Below are 25,235 nucleotides of genomic sequence, written 5' to 3'. Positions count from 1 at the left end.
TGAAAATGAACAAAGCTTAAGTTGCATCCCAGGCTTTCAGTGGGAATATCATATATTTCCTGGAGCTTAACCACAAGGCTTTCTGAGTACACTCTAAATACTGTGTTACCTACGCTGAAGATGCAGTAATTGACAGTCTATGCTATAAACAGTCAGCCCTAGCTCATCTAAGCAAGTTGACTGCAGATGTGTTTGATGCAATTAGTGAGCTTGTCGTTTGCCCTTTTTCCAATTTCAACAATTCGATAACTAAAGCCACATTGTAAACAAACATAATAGCTTGCAAAACAGGAAGTTCTGGAATAAAAGAGCACTAGTGGGAGTAAACAAGCAATTAGTATGTCAAACACTGCAGAAAAAAATCTTTAAATATCAAGAAAAATTGCACAAAAACAGAGAAAATGTGAGATGAACAGAGTTATTTATTGCATTTGTAAGTGTCAATTCATAATACTTTTTTCCTTTTGTCTGAGAATAATACGCTGAATTGGGGTAAGAAAACAATACATCAGGAATTAGCATAGTCACAGGAATAATTCAAACAAAAATACTGACGTAACTTGGCTTAAGTAAATATTCATCATGACATCAAAAATAATTTCTACCCATTGGCCATCAGTTGTTACATGTCACACAGGACAATGGAGGCTATGCAAAGTAGCAAAATACTTTTCAGTTGTGTCTGTAATTTGTCATGAGACTAGGGATGAAAACGACACTGACCTTTGCCTGTGAGTTGAGCTTGCCCATCTCCAGCTCGTTGCTATGGCGATGGCCGTTGGCCTTGCAGAGGTGTATCAGGCAGGACTTGATGCGGAGGACCAGGTAGTAGAAGGACTTCGGGCTGGGAACCAGGTTGAAGGGGGCAGGCAGGGTGCGGCCCTCATCAAAGTAGGAGAGCCACAACTTGGCCCGGGCAAACTTCCACTCCACATCGGCATCCTCCTGCAGAGACACACACAGAGAGTGTTTTTGCAATAAGCAGCGCTAGTGACGTGGAGTGGAGACAAGAAAACATCATAATACAGAATATTAAAAAAAAAAAAAAAAAGCTGCTTTTTGATTTTTTAGTATTGAGGAACAAATTATCAGTTTAATTCCATGGTTTATTTTTAGTCAAGTCAAATAATTCCAAACTTCATACTTCATTAGGTAAATATATATAAATAATTATCATAATTACAAGTACATGTGGTTGTTATGAGAGAAACTATGTTGGGTTAAATGAATCAGCATTTAACATAGGATCATTTGGGGAGAACTGTGTGTGTGACTGCTTTTACTCAACTACTAGAAAATAAACAACTGAACACCTCTGTGTCCACTTACTCTCGGCAGTGGTCTTTTTTTTATATCTTAGTGGAATATAAGTACAAGGTAAATCACATCTCCAAAGAGCTCCAATTCTTGCTAAAAGTGTCAGTTTTATTAGACCATTTAGAAAATACTACTAGTGCTGTTTCTCTTTCAGTTTTCCAGCTTTTATTTTGTATTCTGTGTTTTTGTTTGTTGCCACTGCATTGATTTCTTACAGCTCATGGTATTTTTTTAACTGATTTTTAAATTTTCCTGTAGGCACAGAGGTGAGCAAACAAAGATCCTCATTGACTTGCTGACAACATTATACGCTTTCGGTGTTGTCTGACCATTTCATTCATGTACCTCTATCTCCTGGTATGAGCTGTTGATCATGGCAATGAGCATGTTGAGAAGGACCACCACCATGGTGACATTATAGACGCCGTACAACACGTAGCCGATGTTCTCTATGAACTTATGGTCATACTTTAGCACCACTGAGATCACCTCAGACAGCCCGAAGATCGACCAGAAGAGAGTCTTAAAACTCTCTTCCACGCTGCAAGGAGAGAGAGAGAGAGAGAGAGAGAATATACGACAGTAAGGAAGCATGACAGTGAACACTCACATAAAAAGCCCTCTGTGTTAGCAGCTAATTGCTCTTTCAGTCACACACGTACAAACACATGAAATGCATTTTAGTGTTGTGGGGTTTATGAGGTGGCACTGATGAAATACCTGATGAGTCATGTCCAATTTTAACACATTATCCCACTTATTTCTCTCTCTCTCTCTCTCTCTCTCTCTCTCTCTCACACACACACACACACACACACACAGATGTACATATACACCTACAATTACACACAGAATGCACATACACATTCATAAAAACATGTCTGACTTACGCAAAACTGTAAAAGCAGGAAATGACTCAACTTCAGCATTTGAGAGATCATTTAGTTTGTAGAACTCAGTACATTAAGTCTGCAGCCTTGTGCTGTGTCAACCTTTACACAAAATAGAAACTGGAACGCCGCTGCAGTCAAGGTTTGTTTCTCACTCCATAACTTAAAATGTGTGTGGGTTTTTTTTGCATTGTTGTAGCTGTATTCAAAAGAAATACATGAAGAAACCTTTCAAAATTCATGGTGGCCAAATTGTTTTCTTTAAGTTTAATTTGAAGGTCAGTGTGGATTTAATTTCTAAGACTGTTCATTGGAGAGACATCAGACTGTGGTTGTATTTGAAATGTGTACAGTCCTTGAGCTCCGCTAGTTTTTTCCCTTTGACATCTAGATATGATAAATCAAGCACTGTTAATATTGCTCCATTTAAAAATGTAGTGTGAGGCCCAGAGTCAAATCGGCATTCAGCCTGAGGGATCATTCTCTGACACTGTGTCTGTTTGTGTGGCAGAGGATTGAGACAGAAGAAAGCTGCAAGAGCACAAAGCTGCGGGAGCTGTGAACATTGACATTCAGTGACATATCTGTTGTTAAATATTCCATGAGTGAGTGGCAAGCATGGGCTTGAGATGACAGAGGGGGGGCTTGGTAGGGAGGAAGAAGCCGCCTGGTTGGATTGCTGGAGGGGATGGAGGTGGAAGGAGGCTGTGAGGAGAGGAGATCTGTAGGCTCCTGGTCTGGAGCTGTGGGCGTCTTCCAAATGAACTTCTTTCAAAGAGGCACAGTTTCATTGGCATGCAGAGAGCTAGGTGAAAGCAGAGAGAGCAAAAGAACACACTCTCACATGCATGTGTCTCACAAGATGGAGACAGATCCAAACACACACAGGCACAGACTGTTTCCTCCTCTCTCTTACACATATGAAAACAGGGACTCCTCCGAGTACTTCAGCTTCACCTTTCAGGACGAAAACAAAACACTCTCTTACCCTCAAGAATGCATCTGTGAGAGTGTCTGTCTGTTCTCTCCACCTTACTAAGCTGCAAAACATCTAGGAATATGCTCTGCCTTTGTTCAACACATTTTCTTGAATGAGACACAGTGTTCCAGGAAACTTTTACCAACACGCTGAGTGTTCCTACCAGGTTCAAACAGACTGATCAAACTCTGTAACTACTTAGACGCTGAAAACCCATATTGTCATCTCTTCATACATTATATTTAATTGAACCTTGTTCGTTTTTTTTGTTGCTCAGTAGTGTTGGGACTCAGGTCATTCAAGATGGGGGAGACCACAAGTCACATTGTGAACACCCTCCCCAACAATTCTCCACTTTTCACACCTGTGGAGGACCTCCCCGACAGACCCCTACTGACCAGTAAGGGTTTGTTTACCTCACATCAATTAATCTCTTTATCAGGTTGCCCTTTGGGTGACTACTTGCAGTCACTATTACCTGTGCACCTCTGAACCTAAGCTGAATAGCCTCATTAATGGACAGTACATGCCATATATTGATAGCATAACATCTGAATAGATTACTGTTTCTCTAAACTTCAAACATGGCGTCACATGGAGAAGACATTTCTCCATGTTAACATGTATTTATGATCTGCTCACCTGCTAACATGTCAGATGTGCTTATGATATTCTGCTTAGGATCACTGCTAACCTGTATGTTGATAAGTTGCATATGTGAGGTTATGCACATAGCTTTGTACTGATTTTTTTATTCCATTTAACATGAATGTGCCCAGGGGTCTGCAATCTCAGGGTTATTCATCTTGAGCTAATTAAACTAGCCTAATTAGCCTAACTCAATCTTGATTGGACCAAAATAGTCACGTGACATGTAGCTGCATTAATAGGTGAGAAATAGGTGAAAAATAGGTGTAATACGTAATATTTACAAAATGTAGAGATTGCTCGAGTAATTTTGTGATTCACATCTGCTATAGTGGTAATTATAAAGTGAAAAAGGAGTTTTGTTTATATTAATAACATAATAAGAGCTCAACATGTTGCACCTGCAGCCGGGCAGCAGGTTGGGGTTGGGGGTAGGGGGTGGCAGTGTTGTTTTATGTTCTGTCTTACTGTATCATGACACAAGATTGTGGACGTTGTTGTATCACGATTTCAGTCTTGGTTACAGAATCGTGACATCCCAAGACAAATATTCAGGTTTTCAGGTGCTTCCAGGACTTTGCATGGACTCAAAGATCTAAAATTTCCTGGGCCACCATCCAGCTCTCTAAAAATCACGTAGAGCCGGCAGCAGGACGTCATGGCTGTTATGGAAACAAACTTTCAACACCAAAATCCCCAGGTAATAATATGTTTTCACACAGATGTACTGCTCTTGTCCTAACCCCTACTATAAAGGAGATCTCCCACCTTTACCTCTCCCCTTTTGCTGTCGTACTCCATGGGGGAGCTAATAAGCAACATCATGAATAGAGAAATTTCCATGTTTTAGCCTTTCAATTTTGCTGTTTACCTCTTTTGTTAGAGAATAAATGGAGATGATATCCAATGATATCCTGGCCTCTTCATGAAAACACAATGTACGCAATGCAAGACATTAACCAGTTACATTTCAGACACATCTTCAATCCAACAGCACAAATGATCTATACAATCACCACAGTTCAAAGATTAGTGTCACCAGTTCAGTATCTAACCAAGTGTGAGATATGGTCACAATCTTCCCTTCTGTCTCAAAATGTAATCAGTTTATCCTCGAGTCCAAGTGAATGTTTGTACCAAATCTGAATACATTCACTAAAGGTGTTACTGAAATATGGCATTCACAAGAATGGGACGGACAGAAGTACACACAGACAACCCAAAAATGTAATGCTCAGCAAGGCACTGGATGGCTACTATTCCACTGTAAGTGTTCCATACTGACAGTAACACCAACACTAAGCTGCATCCGACCGAGGAACATGCAGGGACAACATACAACCATAGAAACAATTTTTTTTCTGAACCACATTGACATTTGAACTGGTTGACACCTCGTCAAGTTATTTAAAAAGTACTTTGAGAAGCGAACTCAATGCAGGGGCATGCACATTACTATCATAAGCACCAACACATCACAGTGACAGAAACACATTCACAACCATTAATAGCAGTTCTAAAGTGGTTTTCCCCTTTGTGTTGTGGTAATAGAAGGCCTCAACATCCGATGGGCCAACTAAAGGCTGTTTTCAACAACACCATCTTCTCATTCTCTATTCACATCACACACATCCACCAGCCTATCATGCAATCAGGAGAGCTGAGGAAGGTGATTTGGTGAACTTGCCTTGAAAACCTGTTATTTCGAACCTTCTCTCTTTAAATAATGTCTCGTCACTTATCTGGAGCCTCTCTTACAAGATAAAAATGCTTTACTGTGGCTGTGAAATATGAAACGAAATAAAAAGAGGACAATTATCTGCTCTTGATTATGTTATATCCCAGTTATCTTTTTAAATCAAATTATTCTGTCTTCCAACTCTCCATCCCACCCGTGTGAAATGCTCACTCGATTTAGGTTTTCATGTTCCCAAAATGTGAGTGTAGATAATGATGAAGGGCTTTGTTCCAGGCAACATTAATGGGCCATTAAACCAGACACACACAGGGATAAACAGGCACACAATTAGAATTACTCACTCACCACATGGCAGATTATTTATATACATTGTTTGTCTGTTCTGAATCGAACAAGTCAACAATACATCACTATACATGGCTACAAACCCTACACCTCCTCACTTCTATACATTACACATTACACAGAGAGAATATGGATAGCATACACAAGTTAAGAGTCTTCTTCTATCCTCGATACTGTGGATTTGTGGGCAGCCATTGCTGCTGTGCATCAATATTTGTTTTGCTCACCTTGTTGTCTGTGAAATTAATTCACTGAAATCTGCCTTAGACACTGTATCTTTCAGGGAGGAAGTTCAATTATGGAAAATCTAAAATATATCCCTGGCGATCAAAACACTGATAAATCTGAATTTGTCTTTTGCTAATATTAGCTAAGGTACTGGTCACGTGTGCGTGTTAATGTTACTGAGATGGATGAGATGCTCCGTGCTCTAGATAATGGAAGACTTTTCTAACAACCTAAGAATGAGATTATTTCATTTTGTGCGTGTGTGTGTGTGTTTTATAACAGCATTGTACACCAGGCAGTGAATCAGCAGGGACAGTGGGCATCTGGAGACAGAGATGGACAGTGTGTTATTATCTGTTATTAAGACTGGCAGCTCCCAATAGGCTGCACACAGCATGATGGCTTCACACATACACACACACACACACACACACACACACACACACACACACACACTCTGACCCCTGCAGGACACAGACAGTAAAGAACAGACTCTGTTATTCGCTCTCTTTCGCTCTCTCTCTCTCTCTCCCATACACATGCACACACTCATGCCACGTACAGCATGGTGTGCGTCTGTGTGTGTGGGAGAGCAGTGAGTCACTCTGGCCCTGCAGGAAGCAGTCCAAACCCAATCACTGACAGGCCCAAATCAACCTCTTCCCCCCCAGAGACATGCTCTGGGTCTCTCTCGCTTTATTCTTTACTTTATGCTTTAAATTTGTCTGTCGTTGTCTTCGTTTCTCTCTCTCTCTTTCTCTATCATCTCTGCCTCTCGTTTGTTTTCTCTCTTACCCATTTTCTCATTATTTTCCCATTGCCATTGCTTTTATATCTTTCTCTGCATCACCCTGCTTCCCGCTCTCATGCTCTCTTCATCTTTCATCCCAGCAGCTTTTAGTTATTTCCGTCACTCAATCTGTTCTTTGATTTATACATTTTTTTTTGTCTTTTTCCTCTTTGTTTCATCTGTAGCAATATTCTCACATTGGCCGAATGCAAATATAAATGTGAATTGCTGAACCCAGCCTTCTGCTCTGTCTCTCTGCTTCTGCCCTTAAGTCATTAGCAAGATATTAAATTTCTCCTCTTTTTCTTTTTTCTCCTCTCCTCTCCTCTCCTCTCCTCTCCTCTCCTCTCCTTTCCTTTCCTCTCCTCTAGAATGGACAGACAAACAGGCAGGTAGTCCAACAAAAAGGTAAACAAAACATCTTTAAATATTGAACTGAGTTCAACTTTTTATCTTTCACACCAAAGAGGCTGTCACCATGGGGACAGCAGGGGTGTGGCCTTGCCCACCTCTGCTTTTAATATTTGAATGAATGAATGAATGCTGCTCCTGAGAAATGCCTGCTTTCCTGTGTGTGTGTGTGTGTGTGTGTGTGTGTGTGTGTGTGTGTGTTTTCTAGCGAGACAGGAAGGGCAGAGGGAAAGAGAAATTGATTTGTGTATCTCATGAGCATGCCTCTTATAAATGTGTGTATGTTTGTATGATAAACAGAGGGATAAAAATTAAGGCAGAAAGAGAGCAATGCAAAAGGAGGTTGTTTTTGTGTGTCTTCAGGCAAGTTATGAGAGAAAACTTATTAGGTGGGGAATACAACACCACAAGATGAGCAATTGAGTGTTTTGAACTTTTTTTTTTATGTGCCTGCTCCCTGGCAGTCTGTCTCTTTAACAGTCTCTCTGTTTGCCTGTGTTGTCTTTATCTTTTCATAAGATTCAGATCAAACCAATGTGTTGCGATTGATTTTGGTTATTATTATGTGTGATATTAGCCAGTCTCACTGAAGGTACCTCCAGAAAATGACTTTTTTTTTTTTTCCCTTGCACTTTTCATCTATAATCTAAACTGTAAATTGACCATTCACCAAACCTAAGAACAGAAATTGTCCAATCATAGGTTAACCACCAGAACTAGACAAGCTTTTGATTTCTCCAGAGGTTGAAGCAGTCTGCATGTGGCTTTAGCTAAAGGCTGATACTCATACAGAAAACCAACAGCATATGATCAAAAGTGTAAGAAGTCTTGCAGATTGTTTTGTGGGGTTTCAGGTTTTGTAAAAAAGAAAAAAAGGACACATTCACAATTAACACCTCCACTGTGTGGGCTGCTGTATCACAGCATAGGTAACAATAGTGGCGTTGTCCTGTTCCTTATTGGATTTGGGGAAGTTTATGCTCCAGCAATGCCAGCCAAACTCGATACCCACGGTATCATCACTGTGTTATGTTTGCCCAACAAAGTGGTTTGACAGCATCCTCAATGCATTACCATATGTTTGCTAAGCAGCAACCACGTGGCAACCCACTGTGATGTCACCCATTGGATTGTGAACTGCTGTTTTGAAGGCTCGAGTTTGTGCTTTGGCTGTTGCCATCTTGGCTTTTTGAAACCAGCCGTGTGTGGTACAGTCTGTAAATCACATGGAAGCCACGCCCTAATGCATACGCTGCTTTATTGTCTATTTTCCTCTAGACGGGACCATCATTAAAAAACAAACATCATGTTGTATTGAAGAAGACTTGAAACTAGTGATTAAGACCATCAACTCATCAGAAAAATGTTTACTGAGGTAATAAATCAAGTGAGAAGTTTTTCATTTTTTTCATAGACTTCAATACAATCAGACCTCTTTTTGCAACCAGTGGAGTCGCCCACTGATGGTCATTAGACAGAATGCAGGTCTAAGGCACTTCAGCATTGGCTTCACTCTTCAGACCTAGTCTACGTCCATTTTTATATAAAGTCTATGGCAGCAACACAGGGTTATGTTGAATACTAATGTCATTATAATAGTCATTAACTAGGTAGCTAGCTACAGCTGATGAAGTCTGCTGTCAACAGTCATGTTTCAGTCGGCAGAATCAGTGGTCGCTGATTACAAGTAAAAAGCCAGCTGTTGTCTTCTAACTGAATCCCTGAGAGTCAGACGACGGTCTGAGGCCTGTTTCAGCAGGATTATATCTCACTAAAGGGAAGCTGAATACTTGGCATCATTTGTCTTGATAATTGAAAAATGTATTGAAAAATACTAAATATGGGCCCAAACTGAAGCCACTGGTCCGGACATTGACATTGACACTGTATTTGTCACACCGCACGAATGCTCTTTTTTGGGTTATTTTTGTCCCTCTCTTCTTTCTGTCTGTCTCACCTTAACTGTAATTGTGCCTCCTCTCCTCATTTTGACATTCAGATGTGCTTGACTGGTAAAGGCTGAACACGACACTTCTGCCTTGCGTTGAGAGCCAATAAATTCTCTCTTTTGCTCACTCCAACTCAACCATCTCTTTTGCTCTCAGCCACCTCTTATCCTTCTTTCAGACCCCGTCTCTCACCACGATCCCTGTCTTGCCACCATGTTCCAACTCTGTCACTCTCGTTCACGCTCCCTTTGTTTTTTCTCCTTCCTCCTGACACTTTCTCTGAGTCTTTAGTTCAGCTTCAACTCCACATTCCTGCCTGCATCTTCATCTCTAAATTTCTATGTGCAATCTTTTATCCCCTCATCACTCTCTCTGCATCCCTGCCCTCTCTCTGTCTCTCTCCATTTTCATCGCATTATATGCCTTTGTCCTTGGCTTTAATCTGATATTCCTCCTGACTTGCCCATACCATCTCAGCACTCATTGTGTCTTTCAATTCAATTCAAATACACAAATGTTTCTCTGGTATGAAAAGAAATCCATGTTGCCAAAGCAACTTATTGTCTCTAACTGATATAACATAAAATAGCACATTATGGCATGTAAATAGCAATTCAGTGAACAGATATTAATTATTGCATTCAATCTGTAAACTGTACATACTATATCAGTTATTTTCTGATTTCTTCCCACCTTTTTAAATGATTACTGATAAAATGTGTGCGGTCTAAATCTGTGCTAAGCCTGCGCTTCTGGCTGCTTGACCTTCGCTCATCCTCTCTCATTCTCTCTCCCTTCTTCTGCCTCCTTTGTCTATGCATCCTGGCTGGGCTCCAACATTTCCCTGAACACACAGCCGAGCCATAAACACGCTCCCCTGCCTCTGTATCTCTCCCTGAGGTTTTCTTCTCATCCCTCATTCCGTCCGTCCTCCTGCTCTTCCCAATGGACTTTATCTCCTCACTTTGTTGTACTGCTGTCTGCTGTCCCTATGATGGTGCTGCATTTATTCATTTTATTTCACTTCAGCCTCAATATAATTATTATTATGATTTTTTTTCAAAGTCTTTGCCACTCTGCTCTCCTTTTCTTCTTTTTCTTCTTTTTTTCTTCTTCTCTATACACAAAATCTGCATGGCTTTGACCTCTGACTATTTCAAAACACTTTCCTATTTCATCCGTATCCACATTTCTGCCTTTACTTCCCCTGTCCTCTCACTCTCTGTCACTCTCTCTTTGTGCAGTGTCATGCATGGCTGACTAGAACATACAGACAGGTCCACCGCTCCACCAGCACTGTCCAAATCAGAATCCTGATAAGTGTGTGTCTGTGTGTGAATTGATCTGTGCAAAAATGTTTGTTTGCCCAGCTAAGCGCCTGTTATAGCATATGCAAAAATAGACACTGTGTGTGTGTGTGTGTGTGTGCATGTGTGTGTGTGTGTCCCTGCTTAAGTGTATTTGCACATGTCTCACATTAGTGTGTGGGCACACAACAAAGAGCATGTGGTATGTGTGTGTGTTTTTAAATGTCTCAGTGAGTCAGATATCCATTTGAGGATACACACCTCTGGGGCTTGGGCATGTGTGGCTATTACTGCTCATTCTTTATTAAGCCCTATCCAGATGTGCACTGTGTATATGTGTGTGAGTTTTAGCTCGTGTGAATGTGTCTGTGTGTGTGAGAGAGCATGATATCCTGAGCCTTACTCCTCTGCCGTACCCCACACAAGTGGCCCCTCCTGGTGTATCATTACTACCTCCACCTGGTTCCCTCCTAATCTTCCTGTATAAGAGTTATCACTCCAGCCCTTTCTTCTGCCCACACACACACACACACACACACACACACTCATACACATACACATACGAGCATATGTTCTCTGCTGGGTGATAGAGGAAACAGATAGACAGGAGATTGTTCTTTGGATAATTCACAATTTTTGCACAGCATTGACAGTCCTATTAACAGTTATACCAAACAGTCACACCTAGTAATTGAATTAAGTGGGACAGAAAAAAATAAACAGGCACAGACACAAAAGAGACGCTTCGAAAACGCTTCACTGTGCACACAGACTACAAATTGTATGAGATAATTATAGGCAAAATATTGAACAAAAAGGTTGATTAGGTTCACACAACAAAAAATTAAAAAATTAGAAACAGTACAGAAATAAAGGCACTGGCACTGTCAACCACTTTATTGAGGGCTTGAGATTTAAAGCCAGACTGACCCCTGGTGGTGAGACTGACAACAACAACACAATTGAAGGGGGTTCAGTCATGCTAAAAACCTCTCTATGCAGCTCCCACTAAGGGAGTGACAGACAACTGAAAACCTTTTAGATGAATATTAGATGCTGAATTTAAGGTAAGTAAAAAAAATAATAGATAATCGACTGACAAGAAATGCAGCCAGAGGTTATTCAGATGAGTGGTTTCCATGTTTAACATGTCTGTGTTAACTCTGATTTTTGAAATCAGCCTTGATGTTGATCTCTAAAGCAGAGAGAAGTGATAAGGTGTCAGAGCCGTACAAGGCTGGATTGTACACTCATGATGGAAATGAATGTGTAATGGTGATGATAAGGCACTTGCATCTACAGGGCCCAAGGTCTTTTCTGAACTTGTCCTTTGCTTTCTGAGAAGTCTTCATTATGTCTGTCAGTTTGTGACCATGTTCTGTCTATTTAACTCCATTAGACGTTTCTACCTGTCGATCTGCCTGTCTGTCAGTTAACTCCCTCTCATGCCGCTGCTCTGTCTGTCTGCTCATCACGTTGTCTGGTTCTTTGGCGCCATGTGGGCAGCCAAGCAGAACTCACAGCCTCTATAAGACCCCTGAGCTGCAGCTCAGCAGAAGAGCTATTATAAATGCACAGCACTGTGGTGCAGGGAAAGTCGGCAGGTAGAGTCCTCACACTAGAAGTCCAACACACATCGTTTTATCATCAGTGATTCTATCTATGGTGAATGCTCAGCAGGTCATAAATTTGGATATTGCTCCCAGGCCACTCACACCTCATAGTTGATATGTGAAGATAAAGACCTGAAAACATCTGGTGCATTTAAGCAAATAACTGAAGCTGCATCTATGTTACAGACTGGTAAATGGTGTTATCCCACCTGGTATTTGACCCATCTTGCTTTATCAGCTGTAGTTGTTTTATACTATGTTTTGGACTATGCTGTCTGAAGATGCTGCAGTTTCAAAGCTTTCTGACCTGATGATGCTAAAAAAAAAAAGGTGTGTAAATGGACATATGAGTGCAGGCTATTATACATAGCCTACACACTAAAGAGAAATGCTCCTGTATCAAGTGAACATACAGACCCAGGTGCATAACCAGATAATAAGAACAGGCGGACAGACAGATGGACAGGCGAGCAGTTTGGCACAGCTAAGTGCCAGGGAAACTGAATCACAATCATTGTACAGCTTGCCGAAACAACCAGAAACAACAACATGGTGGCAATGCTCTGAGGTCATTGTAACTTTATCATGTTTAATCATTCAGCTTTGCTTGTATTTAGAGCTGAGACTTGGGTCCAAAGCAATAAGTCCATGGTAAACTCTGGTGTGTGATCTACTGTAAATACGCTAAACCAGCAACAGCAAACAAGCCCACAGCACGAGGTTTATGCTTATGAGGAGACAGATGCTAACATCTGGCAGCCGTTTGTCATGGTTCATATTCACTTTTCTTTATGTTTTTTAACTAATATGAAAAATCCAGAAGGTGAATTATGCAAAAGAGCATAGACAAGACCACCATGCTCCACTCAGTGAACAGATATTGCTTTTCAACCTGTCTTTTGCTCTAACCTGGTCAAATGATGACTCTCTTGCAGCTATGAAGTGCGAACCTAAATGAACCAGATGAAAAATAACATAATTACAAACCAGCATATAAAGCATGTTGTACTGAGCAGAAATGGTGCATTGTCATCTGTTTATATCTGTAGAATGTCTTCCTCTGAGAAAATGAAAAATGACCTGTGACAGAGAGAGACCTAATAGAGTTTTCATCTTGAGATGAAGATGAAATATTCTGTCAGTGGGCAAAGATGGATAACTTTCCTACAAATATCAGACATTGACAGTGAAAGATTCAGCATCACTCTGGCTGCAGCTGATGTGGGAGGATAGGCAGGTGGAGATATGGAGAAGCTAAAATGAAAGAGGGAGTGTTGTCGCTCAGATTGATGTGTTGCGGGGCTTGTTAGACAGGTTGACTGCTTTACAACCAGGCTGATATATAACCCAACAACTTTAATGTGTAAATGCTACAGTAAAATGAATAGACTTTGAATCATTTGCTGCTGAGGTGGATAATATTTAAACAAGTGAAAGAACATATTTAAGGTGTTGTATGGTTGCAGCCTTGAAGTACAAACTGACTCTTCGATGTGCACTTCACCCTTTGAAATGAATGACCCTGGTAACTATGTCGAAAGCAGCTCTTTACCAGGTAAAGTGTACTATATACTGAGTGTTGTTATCGACCCATTTGTACATTCAGCTGGATGACTTTCAGTTATCAAACACAATAATAGCCTGTGGCACTTGAGCTGTTTTACTCAGACGACTGAAGCCAGAACAAGGACTTTGTTCCAACTCTTACAGTTGTCACGGCCAGTGTGGAAAGGAGGAGATGCACATATGGCAATGAATACTGAATAAAATTAACCTTCGAAAAATGTGATGAATCTTGAAGGATTCTTAGTTAAAGTGTTCAAATAAGTCCGCATAGTGACCTTTAGTTCTACATGGGTGGCTGTCATTTGGTACAATGTTTTCCATCATATAAGTGTCAACCACTTTCCTGTCGTGTGAAATCCTGCTTCAGGTCAGAGTGGGTTGATAAAATGAACTGACTGCACCCTGGCACTTTATCATTATCACTTTACGATCAAGGAAACTTTGCCATAAAAAACTTCTGAGATACTGTCAAAACATCTCCAAACATCTCCTCGTGTTCTCTTGTTACTTTCACTTTCATGTAAAATTAAACATATTTTAAGAAATCTAACAAGCTCAGATTTTAACCTCTAGTCATATCAAATGTATTTTTTTTTTTTATCAATCACTAGGCATTTAAATGAAATCAATATTGATGCATTTTTCCCACAGCTCTCACTGACAAATACCACCTAATTTTCACATTTTCCATTTTAATTTTGGTCAGTACTTGTGTTTATAGTGGACATAAGGAAGAGTGGAGCCCTCTTCTACAGCACAGTATACACAAACTGGTGCTGGGAAAATGGCTTTTTTTTTCCTACCCACAAGTCTGTTAAAGTTGTGAGATACATCAACAATTCACCAGTGATTGTTATAGATTTTAAAAGTGAAGCACCCATTCAACATTCTCCTTATTAAATTTAACAAACAGCCTGAGTTAGTCTTGAGGGGAGATTAAAGTTCGATCTCTGCCACTGATAAAGCACCATGGATTTAATGAACCCTGCAAACAGTCTCATCAACGAGATGAGGACACGTGACGATCTATAATGTCCTGGGGATTATCTTGTTCTCCGACCTGGTATAGCAATAATGGTAACATGGGACCCAAATCAGATACCTGACATGATTTTTTTTTCTCTTTTGCAGTCAGTTCTGATGTAAAATGACCAAGGTCTGGTCATCATGTAGCTCCACTGCATTTACCTTTGTTTAAGAGTGAGGATGGAAAAATGCAGACATGCAGACATAAAGGTGTACATGTGTTTAGACATAATCATTGCCTGGTCACACAGGCACACACTGTACAGGTACTGTCCACACCAAAACACTCTCACACCCGGGCATAACTCACGTAGTGAAGGCAGGATTGTACTTGGCTCCCAGGTAGTACGAGTACAGGTTGAACATGCCAATCATGAAGGCCACAAACACCATGATGAAGATGACCATGAACTTGAAGATGTCTTTGACTGTGCGCCCCAGAGAGATCTGCAGTGGGCCGAAGCTCTCGTTGGCTGGCAGGATGTAGGCGATGCGTGAAAAACTCAGCACCACGGCGATGGCGTACAGGCCCTCTGAGATGATTTGGGGGTCAGACGGGCGCCACTTGTTCCTGGCTGGAGGAGGAGAAAGAGAGAGACAAGTGGCTGAACAGGTGGATAATGTGTAATCTGTGTGTAATCTGAATGAGCTACTCCAGAATCAAACCAGAAGTTTTTGTGTAATAATTTGACTTTGAGGCAAACAAGTGCAGTTCCAAAGTTGTTGAATAATTCACATCTGCTTTCATGAATTCAGGATTTAAATCTTTCTGATATAGATGCTAAAAATGGGGAATTAAGTTAAGTTTTACCTAAATCTCTAAACCAGCCTCGGATCCATTCTTTCAGTTTAATTAATGCTAAGAATTACATTATACTGTATTATAAACACAGTGTTTATATGGTGATTATAAATGCTAAATACAAGAGGTCAAAGTATAGTGTTACCTTGTTGTCCATTACTCCTATTATGGAAATACTGTACTTAAGCTTGAAGAGAAACTCAGCCATCACCTTCGAATCATTATTTCATCAAATTATTGCTGGTTAAAGCTCAGTTTGTGCAGAGCAAACATTTAGTTACAGTGGGATCTCAATGTTTGCAAGAGATGTTTCTAAAGAGCATAATCTTGGCTTTTAAGCACATGTGCTTTGATGGAGGAGAACGAATAGTAAGAAGATGGATTAAGTGAGGACGGAAAAAGGAGAGTTGGAGAGAAGAGGGAGAGGAAGGAGGGAAAGCGACAAGTATGACATTGGTGGATGGCAAAGAGAAGGGATAAAGGGATAATGTGTGTAAGGGGAAGCAAGGACAGGGAGGGAATGGCAGGAAAAGAGGCACGGTCAGACGTGTTGAAGGTGAGGAAAACTGAGCGAGATTGAAAACTGAGATACAAAGGAAATCAATAAAACAAGTAACAACAAGGTAAAAGAAAGACTGTGTCTGTTTCACTCATTGCTGTTAAACTGTGGCTCAGACAAAGAGTGAGCACATGTTATACACAATATGTGCAGATGTGGAGATATGGGAATCAGGTTATGAAGATTATAAGTAACAGTAACATCTCACACACACTTCAGTATTTACTGATGTGTCATGACAGAGTCAGACCACCAGATGACAGCACTGATGAAGGTTCAGTCCAGTAGCCTGTGGGCTGCAACAGTTTTTCTATCTGTAGTGAGAGGAAGCTTTGGGTCTGATAGTGAAAGAAAAGTTTATATGTTCTATGATTTTAAAGTTTTCCTGATATGTCAGTACATTTCCAAGAAAGGCAGACAAGGCAGGGAATTTGGATATTAATGGTGGGTTTGAATATATCGTAAGCTGTATATCTGTACCGACTTGTTATCATGACTTTATTGCATAAAATGTGTGTGAACCTCTTGGGTTAAGCATGCGGTGACATCTAAATGACAAATACACTCTCATCCTCCAGTGCTCCAGCTCAGGTTTTTAGTTATTTGTGACATTTTTACACAAATACTCCTCTAATTAGCTTTTCCTTATCAGTGACTGATGTAGCACAATGATTTAAGCAGCTCAGCGTTTACATTTTATCATGTGGTGTCAAATTAGCATTTTCTGGTAGATAAGAAGTGATGCAGTTTAACATTTTGTGCCATAGAAACAAGCATTGTTGAATCAAGAATAGAGATAGTCACAATGGCTGAGAAAACAAAGAAAAGAGTGCCACGTACAGGAACTCAGACTCAGTTATCAACATTACACTAAATTCTGCCATTTGTTGTATGAATATATTTAGAGTAACCGCTCACCATAAGTGAAATAGGCGACTTCGTCAGGAAGTGAGGCGTTACTGAGGTCTTCATCTGGTACATGCATGTCCACATACTGCTGAGCTTTGGACGCCTTGAGGAACGCCATGAAGCGTGCCGTGAAGGACGCCACAAAGATGGACAGCATGCCGAAATCCAGAACGTTCCAAAGGTGCATCACGTACTCCCTGGGCCCGTCGCTCCAGATCTCCTTACATTCTGACCAAATCATACCTGAGCAAGAAGATACACACACTTTAACACATGGACATACAGTGGAGAGATGGGAAATACAGACGGTAAATACAAATACACAAAGATGAAGAGGCTCTCACCGGCACTCACACAAGCATAAACAAATCTATACAAAGAAACTGTCTTGCACATACGCAGATGTTGACAACAAAGCATATAATTTATACTCAATCACTCAGACATCCCTACTTGTAGCTCAGGCGCGTGTGCACACACATGCACGCACATGCGCGCACACACACACACACACAGGAAAACCTAATTCCCTCTACACAGCCACTCCGTCATTCTCTATTTGGAGGCAAAATAAGGAGAAAATTACTGAAAAGGTGCCCTGATCTGTATCATCTCTGTAACAATTACTGGGCCTTCAAAGCATGCTGCTGGAATTACAATTACCCTGGTCCACGTAAGCCAGGAGTCACTGCACACGCACACACACACACACACACACACACATGCACACACACACACACACACGGAAACACACTCACATGAGCACCTGCTGCCAAAAATTACCTCGGATGGGAAAAGAATGGTGCCATTACATGTAACCAAATAAAAATAGACAATATGTACGCCAACTTACACAAACCACACACATAATGCTATTATATCTGTGTGTGTGTGTGTGTGTGTGTGTGTGTGTGTGTGTGTGTGTGTGTGTGTGTGGATGGAAAGAAGAACATCAGCAGATGGGAAGCAGCAGCTGAGGTCTGACAGATATTGCCTTGGACTATTTATCTGTCGAGTTTGTCTTTGTCTTTGTGTCACCCCTTCTATCTTCCTCTTTTTTCATGCCTACGTTCTCGTATGCCACACACTCAACTCCTTCATTTACTCTCGTCATTCTCCCCAAACTGATTCCACCCTTTCCCCATTGTTCTTTCTCTCTTTCCCTCTGACTAATATTTCCTGAGCACCATCTCTCAGGTCAACCTCCATATTTCCCTCCAGCTTATCATTACGACTCAGCATGGCTGCTGCTTTAACAAGGCTGTCCTGTGCTGCATCTAACCAGTAAACTTTTATTTGATCTTGGGAGATAAGAGAGAATGAGTTTTTGTTTTCCCATAATCTTGAGTTTTGTCCACTTGGTTGGTATGGTACTACATTAATCTGCCCAAAGTTGGGCAAAAAAGTTCACAGACTCTTTTCAGGAAGTTTTCTGATTTATAGGGAAGCTGTTGTGTTGTAGGAAAACTTAAAAGAAAGCTTATGATTAGCATCAAAAATACTTAAAACTTGCTATAAACTATACCACATGCCATGTCAAGTTTTTTTTCTAATCATGATGTCTTGACAGTGACTATGTTACATCTATTTGCATTTTAATTGGCTCCAACTGTGCAGAATTTCAAACTAAGCCACGGCATGTGTGTGAACTGTGTGTATGTCCAAAGGTGACTCACCCAACACCCACTTCATGATCAACATCTCTGTCCAGGAGAACTGGGTGGTCTTGACCCTGAACACCTGTCGTGGGTGGTCTGTGATGGTCTCATTGGGCAGATTCTTGACGCCCTCAAATCGGTCGGAGGCGTTAACGACCAGCAGACCCAAGAAGATGGTGAAGGAGACAGCGTGAGCCACGAACTTCATGAAGGGGCTTCGCAGGATCTGACCGAGCTGGAAGTGAAAAGATTCAGGGAATACGATTTATGTGTCAGGATGTATCTGTGGTTTACGAATATTAATGAGAGTGAAATTAAAATGAGATTAATAATATTTGTTTATACCTGCATTTATTATTATTATTATTTTGTGACAAACAATGAAACACTACTACCTTATAAAGATGATTTTGTGACTTGGTGCCTTGAGGGAAATTTGTGGTTTGTGATACTGGGCTACATAAATAAATTTGACTGTTCAGCAGACACAGGGTGACATTTGCATTCAAATGTGTTTCTGGCCACAAGGTCAATATCCACCCTCCTTTTAGTTGTTTTGGCTGTGACCAGGCTAGGAATCTCATCATTTGAGGGGCAAGGCCATTTAGCCTTCGGTGTCACATAAGTTTTTAGGGCTCTAAGGTCACATCCCAGGGCAGAAAGGCCATTAAGTGACTTGATGCCAAAAAACAAACAGCTGGACTTTCTGATAAGAAAAAAAAAACAAGAAAATGGTGATGAGCTGAATGTGTCTTTTTAGCTGCTAAATGCTCTACTATGTTCACCAGCTACTTGCTAACTTCGCCTGTCTGCTGTTTGGTGGTTGACAGGTAGCATACTGTGGACAGAGACAGTTGAGAAAGGAAACGGCTCACTTTCAAGTATAATATATATGTACACTTTCAAGAGTGCAGGCTAATTTTACCTTTCATTGTTTTATTTGTTGTGGAATGACTGAACATTTTTCTACTTGTTTTTGATATGTCTCTTGTTGTGAGGTAATATTAAACGATAGTTTATGATAGAAACCATTTTGGTTTTGATTTCAGTCAAAGTTGAGGATATCAGTATCACCAGGGCAAAGGCATAGCCTAGAATGTGTATGGGTAATTAGTTAAGTTAGCAATAAGAAGAGGCTATTTTGTTGTCCGAGGACTTGTTAGATTGTTAGATAGATATTTATATGACTTGGTACCTGGAACACAGCAGTAAACAATATTAAGAAGAGTAGATTTAAGGTCACTGCAATGTACACTAGAGTAGAATGAAAGACACATCACACCATTAGACATTTTTACTCATCTTACTTAAGAAGTTATGTTCAGTTGTGTTCGCCAGCACAACAGCCTGTAAAATTTACTCTTGGATCAGGGAGTCATGTTGAACAAACATGTTTGAGTTGTAGGTTTTTGAACAAAAACTAATTGCAGGGAAACAAAACATTTGCTTTTTATTTACTGAGTGAATAATTCATGGCTTTTGCACAGTCCCTGAGATTTTGGTCCTCAGAGATCAACATTTGAAAAGCATCACTACACAACCACCTTAGCACGCAAACAGCATCTGTTGTGATTCATAGATGTGCTTAACCAGTAATCACTTTCACAGCAACATAATGCCAGAGTAAATGCATGCCAAACAATGAAGTGTTGGTGGGAATGCACCATATGGGGAGAACGTAAGGAGCGTTAAACATGCCACCACACAGAGGGACCTTTTCATAATTGCACAAAAATATGCCAAGACAGACAAATACACAACCATGCACAGACACACACAAACACACAGACAGACATAAACACACACTTCCAACCCCATACAGACATCTGAGATCCCAACATTTGCTACTCTCTAAACCTGCTGTGTTCAATATTAACTACCCACAGGATATCTCTACTCTCTGCATGCACAGTAACACATAAGATTCAATAGCTGCTCCCAAGCCACACACACTCTACTAAACCATGCTGGAAGAGGTTGTCTGGTATATCTTAACCCTGCAAAACCTCCTCTAAACCTCCTCCTGCCACTGGGATGGCTTCTCATTTCTCCCATCTCCTTTGCTGATAAGGCTGATCCATTTCACCCCTCAGCTTAAATGAGATGGTCATCCTAGATCAGGCCTACCACCTACCACTACATGAAGACTGCAAACCCCAAGGGTTTCTTTTTTTTTGCCAATTTGATAGTGACAAGAGCTGATCTTCTCTCCTCCAATAAAATGGTGTCTGCTGGCAGCAGGGGCATGCAGACTAAATAAAAGAGGTTTGGTGTGAAATGGAAATCTCAGAAGGCCAGAAAGGAGCTGCGGTGTCCTCTATTATTCTCAAACATCTTTTCACCCGGGAGAATTGAACCTGACATACACTTAGTGTAGACTGACATTCATTCTGAATAGCTAAGTATCTAGGTAAGACCAGGTGTCATCCTGTAGATATATTGTATGTACACTTAATGTTTAAATAATTATAGATTATGTGGGACTATATGTACATTTTTGAGTCTCAGTTCTCACTTTTCCTTCCATCTCCATTACTCACACACAGATACACAATCCCATTTACCAATATAGATAATTTAATCAGTCAGCCATCAAACTTGCAATCACAAATTTGACTATATATATTTTGCATTTTATTGAAGGTGATACAAGTTTTTCATCCTGACAAAGGTTAAGGTGCTGCAGGACTATTCAATAATGTTCAGTCATTTCATCACTGATAAATGGATTGTGACCCTCCTCTGAGTGTATCAACTGGACTTTATTTCTCGTAGTGACCTGGGTTTGAATCTCACCAGAGACAAGACAGCATAGGACAAAAGAGACTGAGTAAAGGATAGAGATGCAGGGAAAGAGCCAAAGGAAATCTTGAGTGTGAACAAAAGAATCAAAACGGTGGGGTCAGAGCTTGGATTCAAAGAGACCTTAGAGCAAATTAAATTAAAGAAAAAACCATTAGCTAATATGGGAGTGTAGGACCAAGATGTGGAATTCATAAATGTCAACCTATCATTTTCAAACTGATTGTGATAACTGGTATAATTACCATAAATAAATAGCCTCTACAGTATTGCCAGTAGACCACATTTATCATAATTTCTGTATTATGCTTTTAAGATGTACTTGTATTTAGCCATCTTTCCTTACACATACCTGCACGCCCTGTTCTAATGTGGGATTGCTGGCTTTTGGAAAAGCCGATGCTAAAGTGTTGCTGCTGGCTGTTAAAAAAAGCTGAGCTTTATTGCTTGAAATGTCAGAAACTAATCTGCATTGTTGGTATAAATTTGTATGAAGGAGTAGATGAAGTCATATGAAGTGAAAAAGGGCTGAAGGATGCAAAATGTGCCATGAAAGGAGAGTGAAATTTGTGGCCTTGAGGATGAGTCGAACTGAAAAATCAGAACATTCCATCCATTCATTTCTACGGGGAAATATTGTTAACAAATATCTCGGAAAATTGGGAGACAAATCGCTGCGAAAAGTGGTTTGCATGATCAAACTGCTTGTTCTGGGGCTTAGAAGAACATATAGTGGGATTTCTTGCACAGCAATCCTTCCAATAAAAGCATTGATGACCACTGGCCTAACACTGTGCCGACATATAAAGGAAACTGAATAATAGGGCAGGTATAATAAATTCAGTATTTTATACAGTAACAACTGCCCGTTTTCAATGGTCTAATTTTTAAGGGGTTTGTGTTAATTACCTACTATGATATAAATATTTTCCTGGGAAGCTGTTTGCTGTGTTGTAAATACAGTAATAAAGTCATTAGTATAATAAGTTATAAATAAAATAAGTTATTCCCTAACTAAAGCATGATGCTTGTTTAAAAGAAGGGGAACCTGACAGCCACTTCAAGGATTTTTTTTTTTATACTCATCGTTTGTTTTCATTTCTTTCCTGCCACTCAAGCAAGGCTGTAGAGTATTCTCATGTGCACCAGAGATATGTATCCAATCACTTGCTGCATGTTTTCCCCAATTTTTCACCCTCTTCAATCAATCAGAAACATGCAGTATCAAAATACGTATCTGTTTTTCATCTCTTCCAAAGCATATCTCATTTTTTCCCATTACAGGAGATTTCCAAAGAAGATATCCACGTAATGTATCCATGTCTGTCTGCCTTTATCCTGAGCATCAAAAATATCAATATCTTTTCTTCAGCTCTCCCAGCTGGTTTAAATTGTAATATTCTTTGGTATTCTGATAATGTTGTGTTGTGTTGCTATAAAAAAAAAAAAAGGAGAATATTATGAGCAGTAAGAGATGAGCAGTTGATGAGATGAGCAGAACAGAGTTGCATGATTAGCACCAGGTGTAGGAGGGCACAGTGCACACAATCAACCAAAACACATCAAAGCTTTCTCTCTGCAATCTGCATGTGTCTTGATGTATTTTTCACAGAAACTCTGTTTTTATCTATTTCATTACCAAATTCATTTAATATACCTTTTTGTCTGTTGAGCTGCTGTCACATTGTTATCAAGAGTCCATAAACATCTATTTTGTCTTAGTTATTAACTTGATTAATTGTTTTTATTGCCCCTTCCCTCTGTAGTTCTATCTTCTCCACATCTCAAATACCTGATAATAATAATATTAATAATAATAATAATAATAAAAGTTACAACGTGCTTTGTATCCTATATTAATGTGTTGTTTCTCCACACTGCTACCTTTTTTCCTGCCCTATCAGCTGTGTCAGAAATGGCAGACTGTGATCATACATGATGTAATCATACATGCATGCATGTCCATACGTGTGCACGCACATACACACACACACACACACACACACAGAGTGAGAGCGAGAAGGAGAGAGATTAACATAAACAGGTGTTTTTGCGACACAGGGAGGTCTGAAGCAGCTAGTGTCTCGTGATTAAATCCACGGTTCGCTGGTGGAGATGTACTCTCAGTGATACTGCTCTCCATTCTCTCATACACACTTGACATCAGCTGCTCTCTTTCTCTCTTAGTCTACAAAATGACTAATTCATTAGTCATACCTAACACTTGAACGTACTCAGCCCTGTTACTGAATCTCAGCACAAACACACTTGTTTTACTACATTCATGGGGACCTGTCATTGATAAAATGCATCCTCAGGATCTTTATCCTAACTTTAACCATCACAGCTAGATGCCTAACCCCAACACTTACCCTAACCATTAAACCAAGTCTTAACACTGCAGCATCTTTATCCCCACAAAACTGTTGGACTCCACAATTACAGTGGCTCCTGCTTTTTGGACACCACAAATATAGTACAACAAGACCTCTTTCACACACACCACTTGATCACGTAGAGGATTATCCGGGTTGAAGAGCAGATCTGCATAACCACTAGCTCAGATCTGCCATATTGTGTCACTTTCCAGATTATAATTTGCTTGATGGAGTTTTAACAAAATGTGATAAAGTGGCTCAGGGCCCTATAATCAAATGGTGACCATACAGAGCTCTTTAAATCAGAATCTGTAATGTTTTTAGCAACACTTGTCATTTGGTCTGTCTGTATCTTTACAGCTAGCGGATAGATTGACATTAATTTGACCTCATATTCATGGTCTGCTGAGAAATAAACCTAATGACCTCTGTGCCTGAAAGGCAGATGGAGGATGGGCCAGGGAAGAACCCATTCAATTTTGGGGAGGATCATTATCATTTACTCTGAATTAGAATTTTTTTCTCTTAAGTCTGATGCATAGTGTTTCACATTGGCCTGGCTGCAGGTCTGCATTCTCTGAGTATAGTGGTTTGTTTGTTACATCCACCAAGGAGGTTGTGTTTTCACCTGTGTATAAGGCCGATTTCCACTAAACTTGGTGGAAGGATGGGCCATGGGCCAGAGAAGAACCCATTAATTTTTTTTGTAAATCCAGTTAAATGGGTACAACTTTCTGTAACAATAAAGGACATTTTTTGACATTTTTGTCAGTTTCTCACAAAATAATGTGTGGATCTTCAATCAGGCATATTTAAGGTGTTGAGACAATGAGTCTGTACATTGCCGTGCAGATCCAGATAATATTCTTGATCTGGTGGAAGAAAATCTAGAATTGTTTGGCCTTGGCGATGGTATGCAGTCTCCCAAGTGTCATTCTAGTTTTTCATCCATCCTACACTTGTCATCTGCTGTGTCATGTGCCTTTAAGCTGCCTGGGTCAGAGAAAAACTCTTTTTTTATAATAAAACCAGAATCATCCTTCAGGACGACCAGAAGACATAGATAGTACATAGAAACAACAGCAACAAGGTAATTTCATTGTGTATGTGTGTGTTTGTGTGTGTGAGCAGAGCTGCATACTGAACATGTTCATACCTTGCTACATGGCATTATCCAGTAGGCGATGGCCAGGAAGGGCAAACCTACGGTGACCCCCAGCACTGTCCAGCACTTCACCCCGATGGACTGCTGCCTCAGACCAGGCAGGTTCTCATACCAGATAGTCAGCAGCTGCTGCTGGCAGTTGGGATGGGCAACGAACTAGAGAGGGAGATGGGGACAAGAAATTTAAATCAATG

At 40.3% G+C, this 25,235-nt stretch overlaps 1 protein-coding gene across 1 annotated transcript in view; it reads right to left on the bottom strand.

Annotated features, from left to right (window-relative positions):
• trpc7b (transient receptor potential cation channel, subfamily C, member 7b) overlaps nt 1-25,235 on the bottom strand; it is a 48,052-nt gene that overhangs the window by 5,140 nt on the left and 17,677 nt on the right. Inside the window, exons 4-9 of the mRNA XM_071458031.1 lie at nt 25,033-25,197; nt 18,715-18,931; nt 17,048-17,281; nt 15,079-15,343; nt 1,663-1,858; nt 724-945 (exon numbers count right to left, since the gene is read on the bottom strand). Of these exons, the coding sequence (XP_071314132.1) occupies nt 724-945; nt 1,663-1,858; nt 15,079-15,343; nt 17,048-17,281; nt 18,715-18,931; nt 25,033-25,197 (1,299 nt within the window). The remainder of the gene's footprint in view (nt 1-723; nt 946-1,662; nt 1,859-15,078; nt 15,344-17,047; nt 17,282-18,714; nt 18,932-25,032; nt 25,198-25,235) is intronic.

Source organism: Trachinotus anak, unplaced genomic scaffold, assembly GCF_046630095.1.
Source record: "Trachinotus anak isolate AG129_WGS33_773 ecotype Australia unplaced genomic scaffold, CSIRO_AGI_Tana_v1 ptg000021l, whole genome shotgun sequence".
In the NCBI taxonomy this organism is placed as follows: Eukaryota; Metazoa; Chordata; class Actinopteri; order Carangiformes; family Carangidae; genus Trachinotus; species Trachinotus anak.
This window is presented reverse-complemented; position numbering and strand designations above follow the sequence as displayed.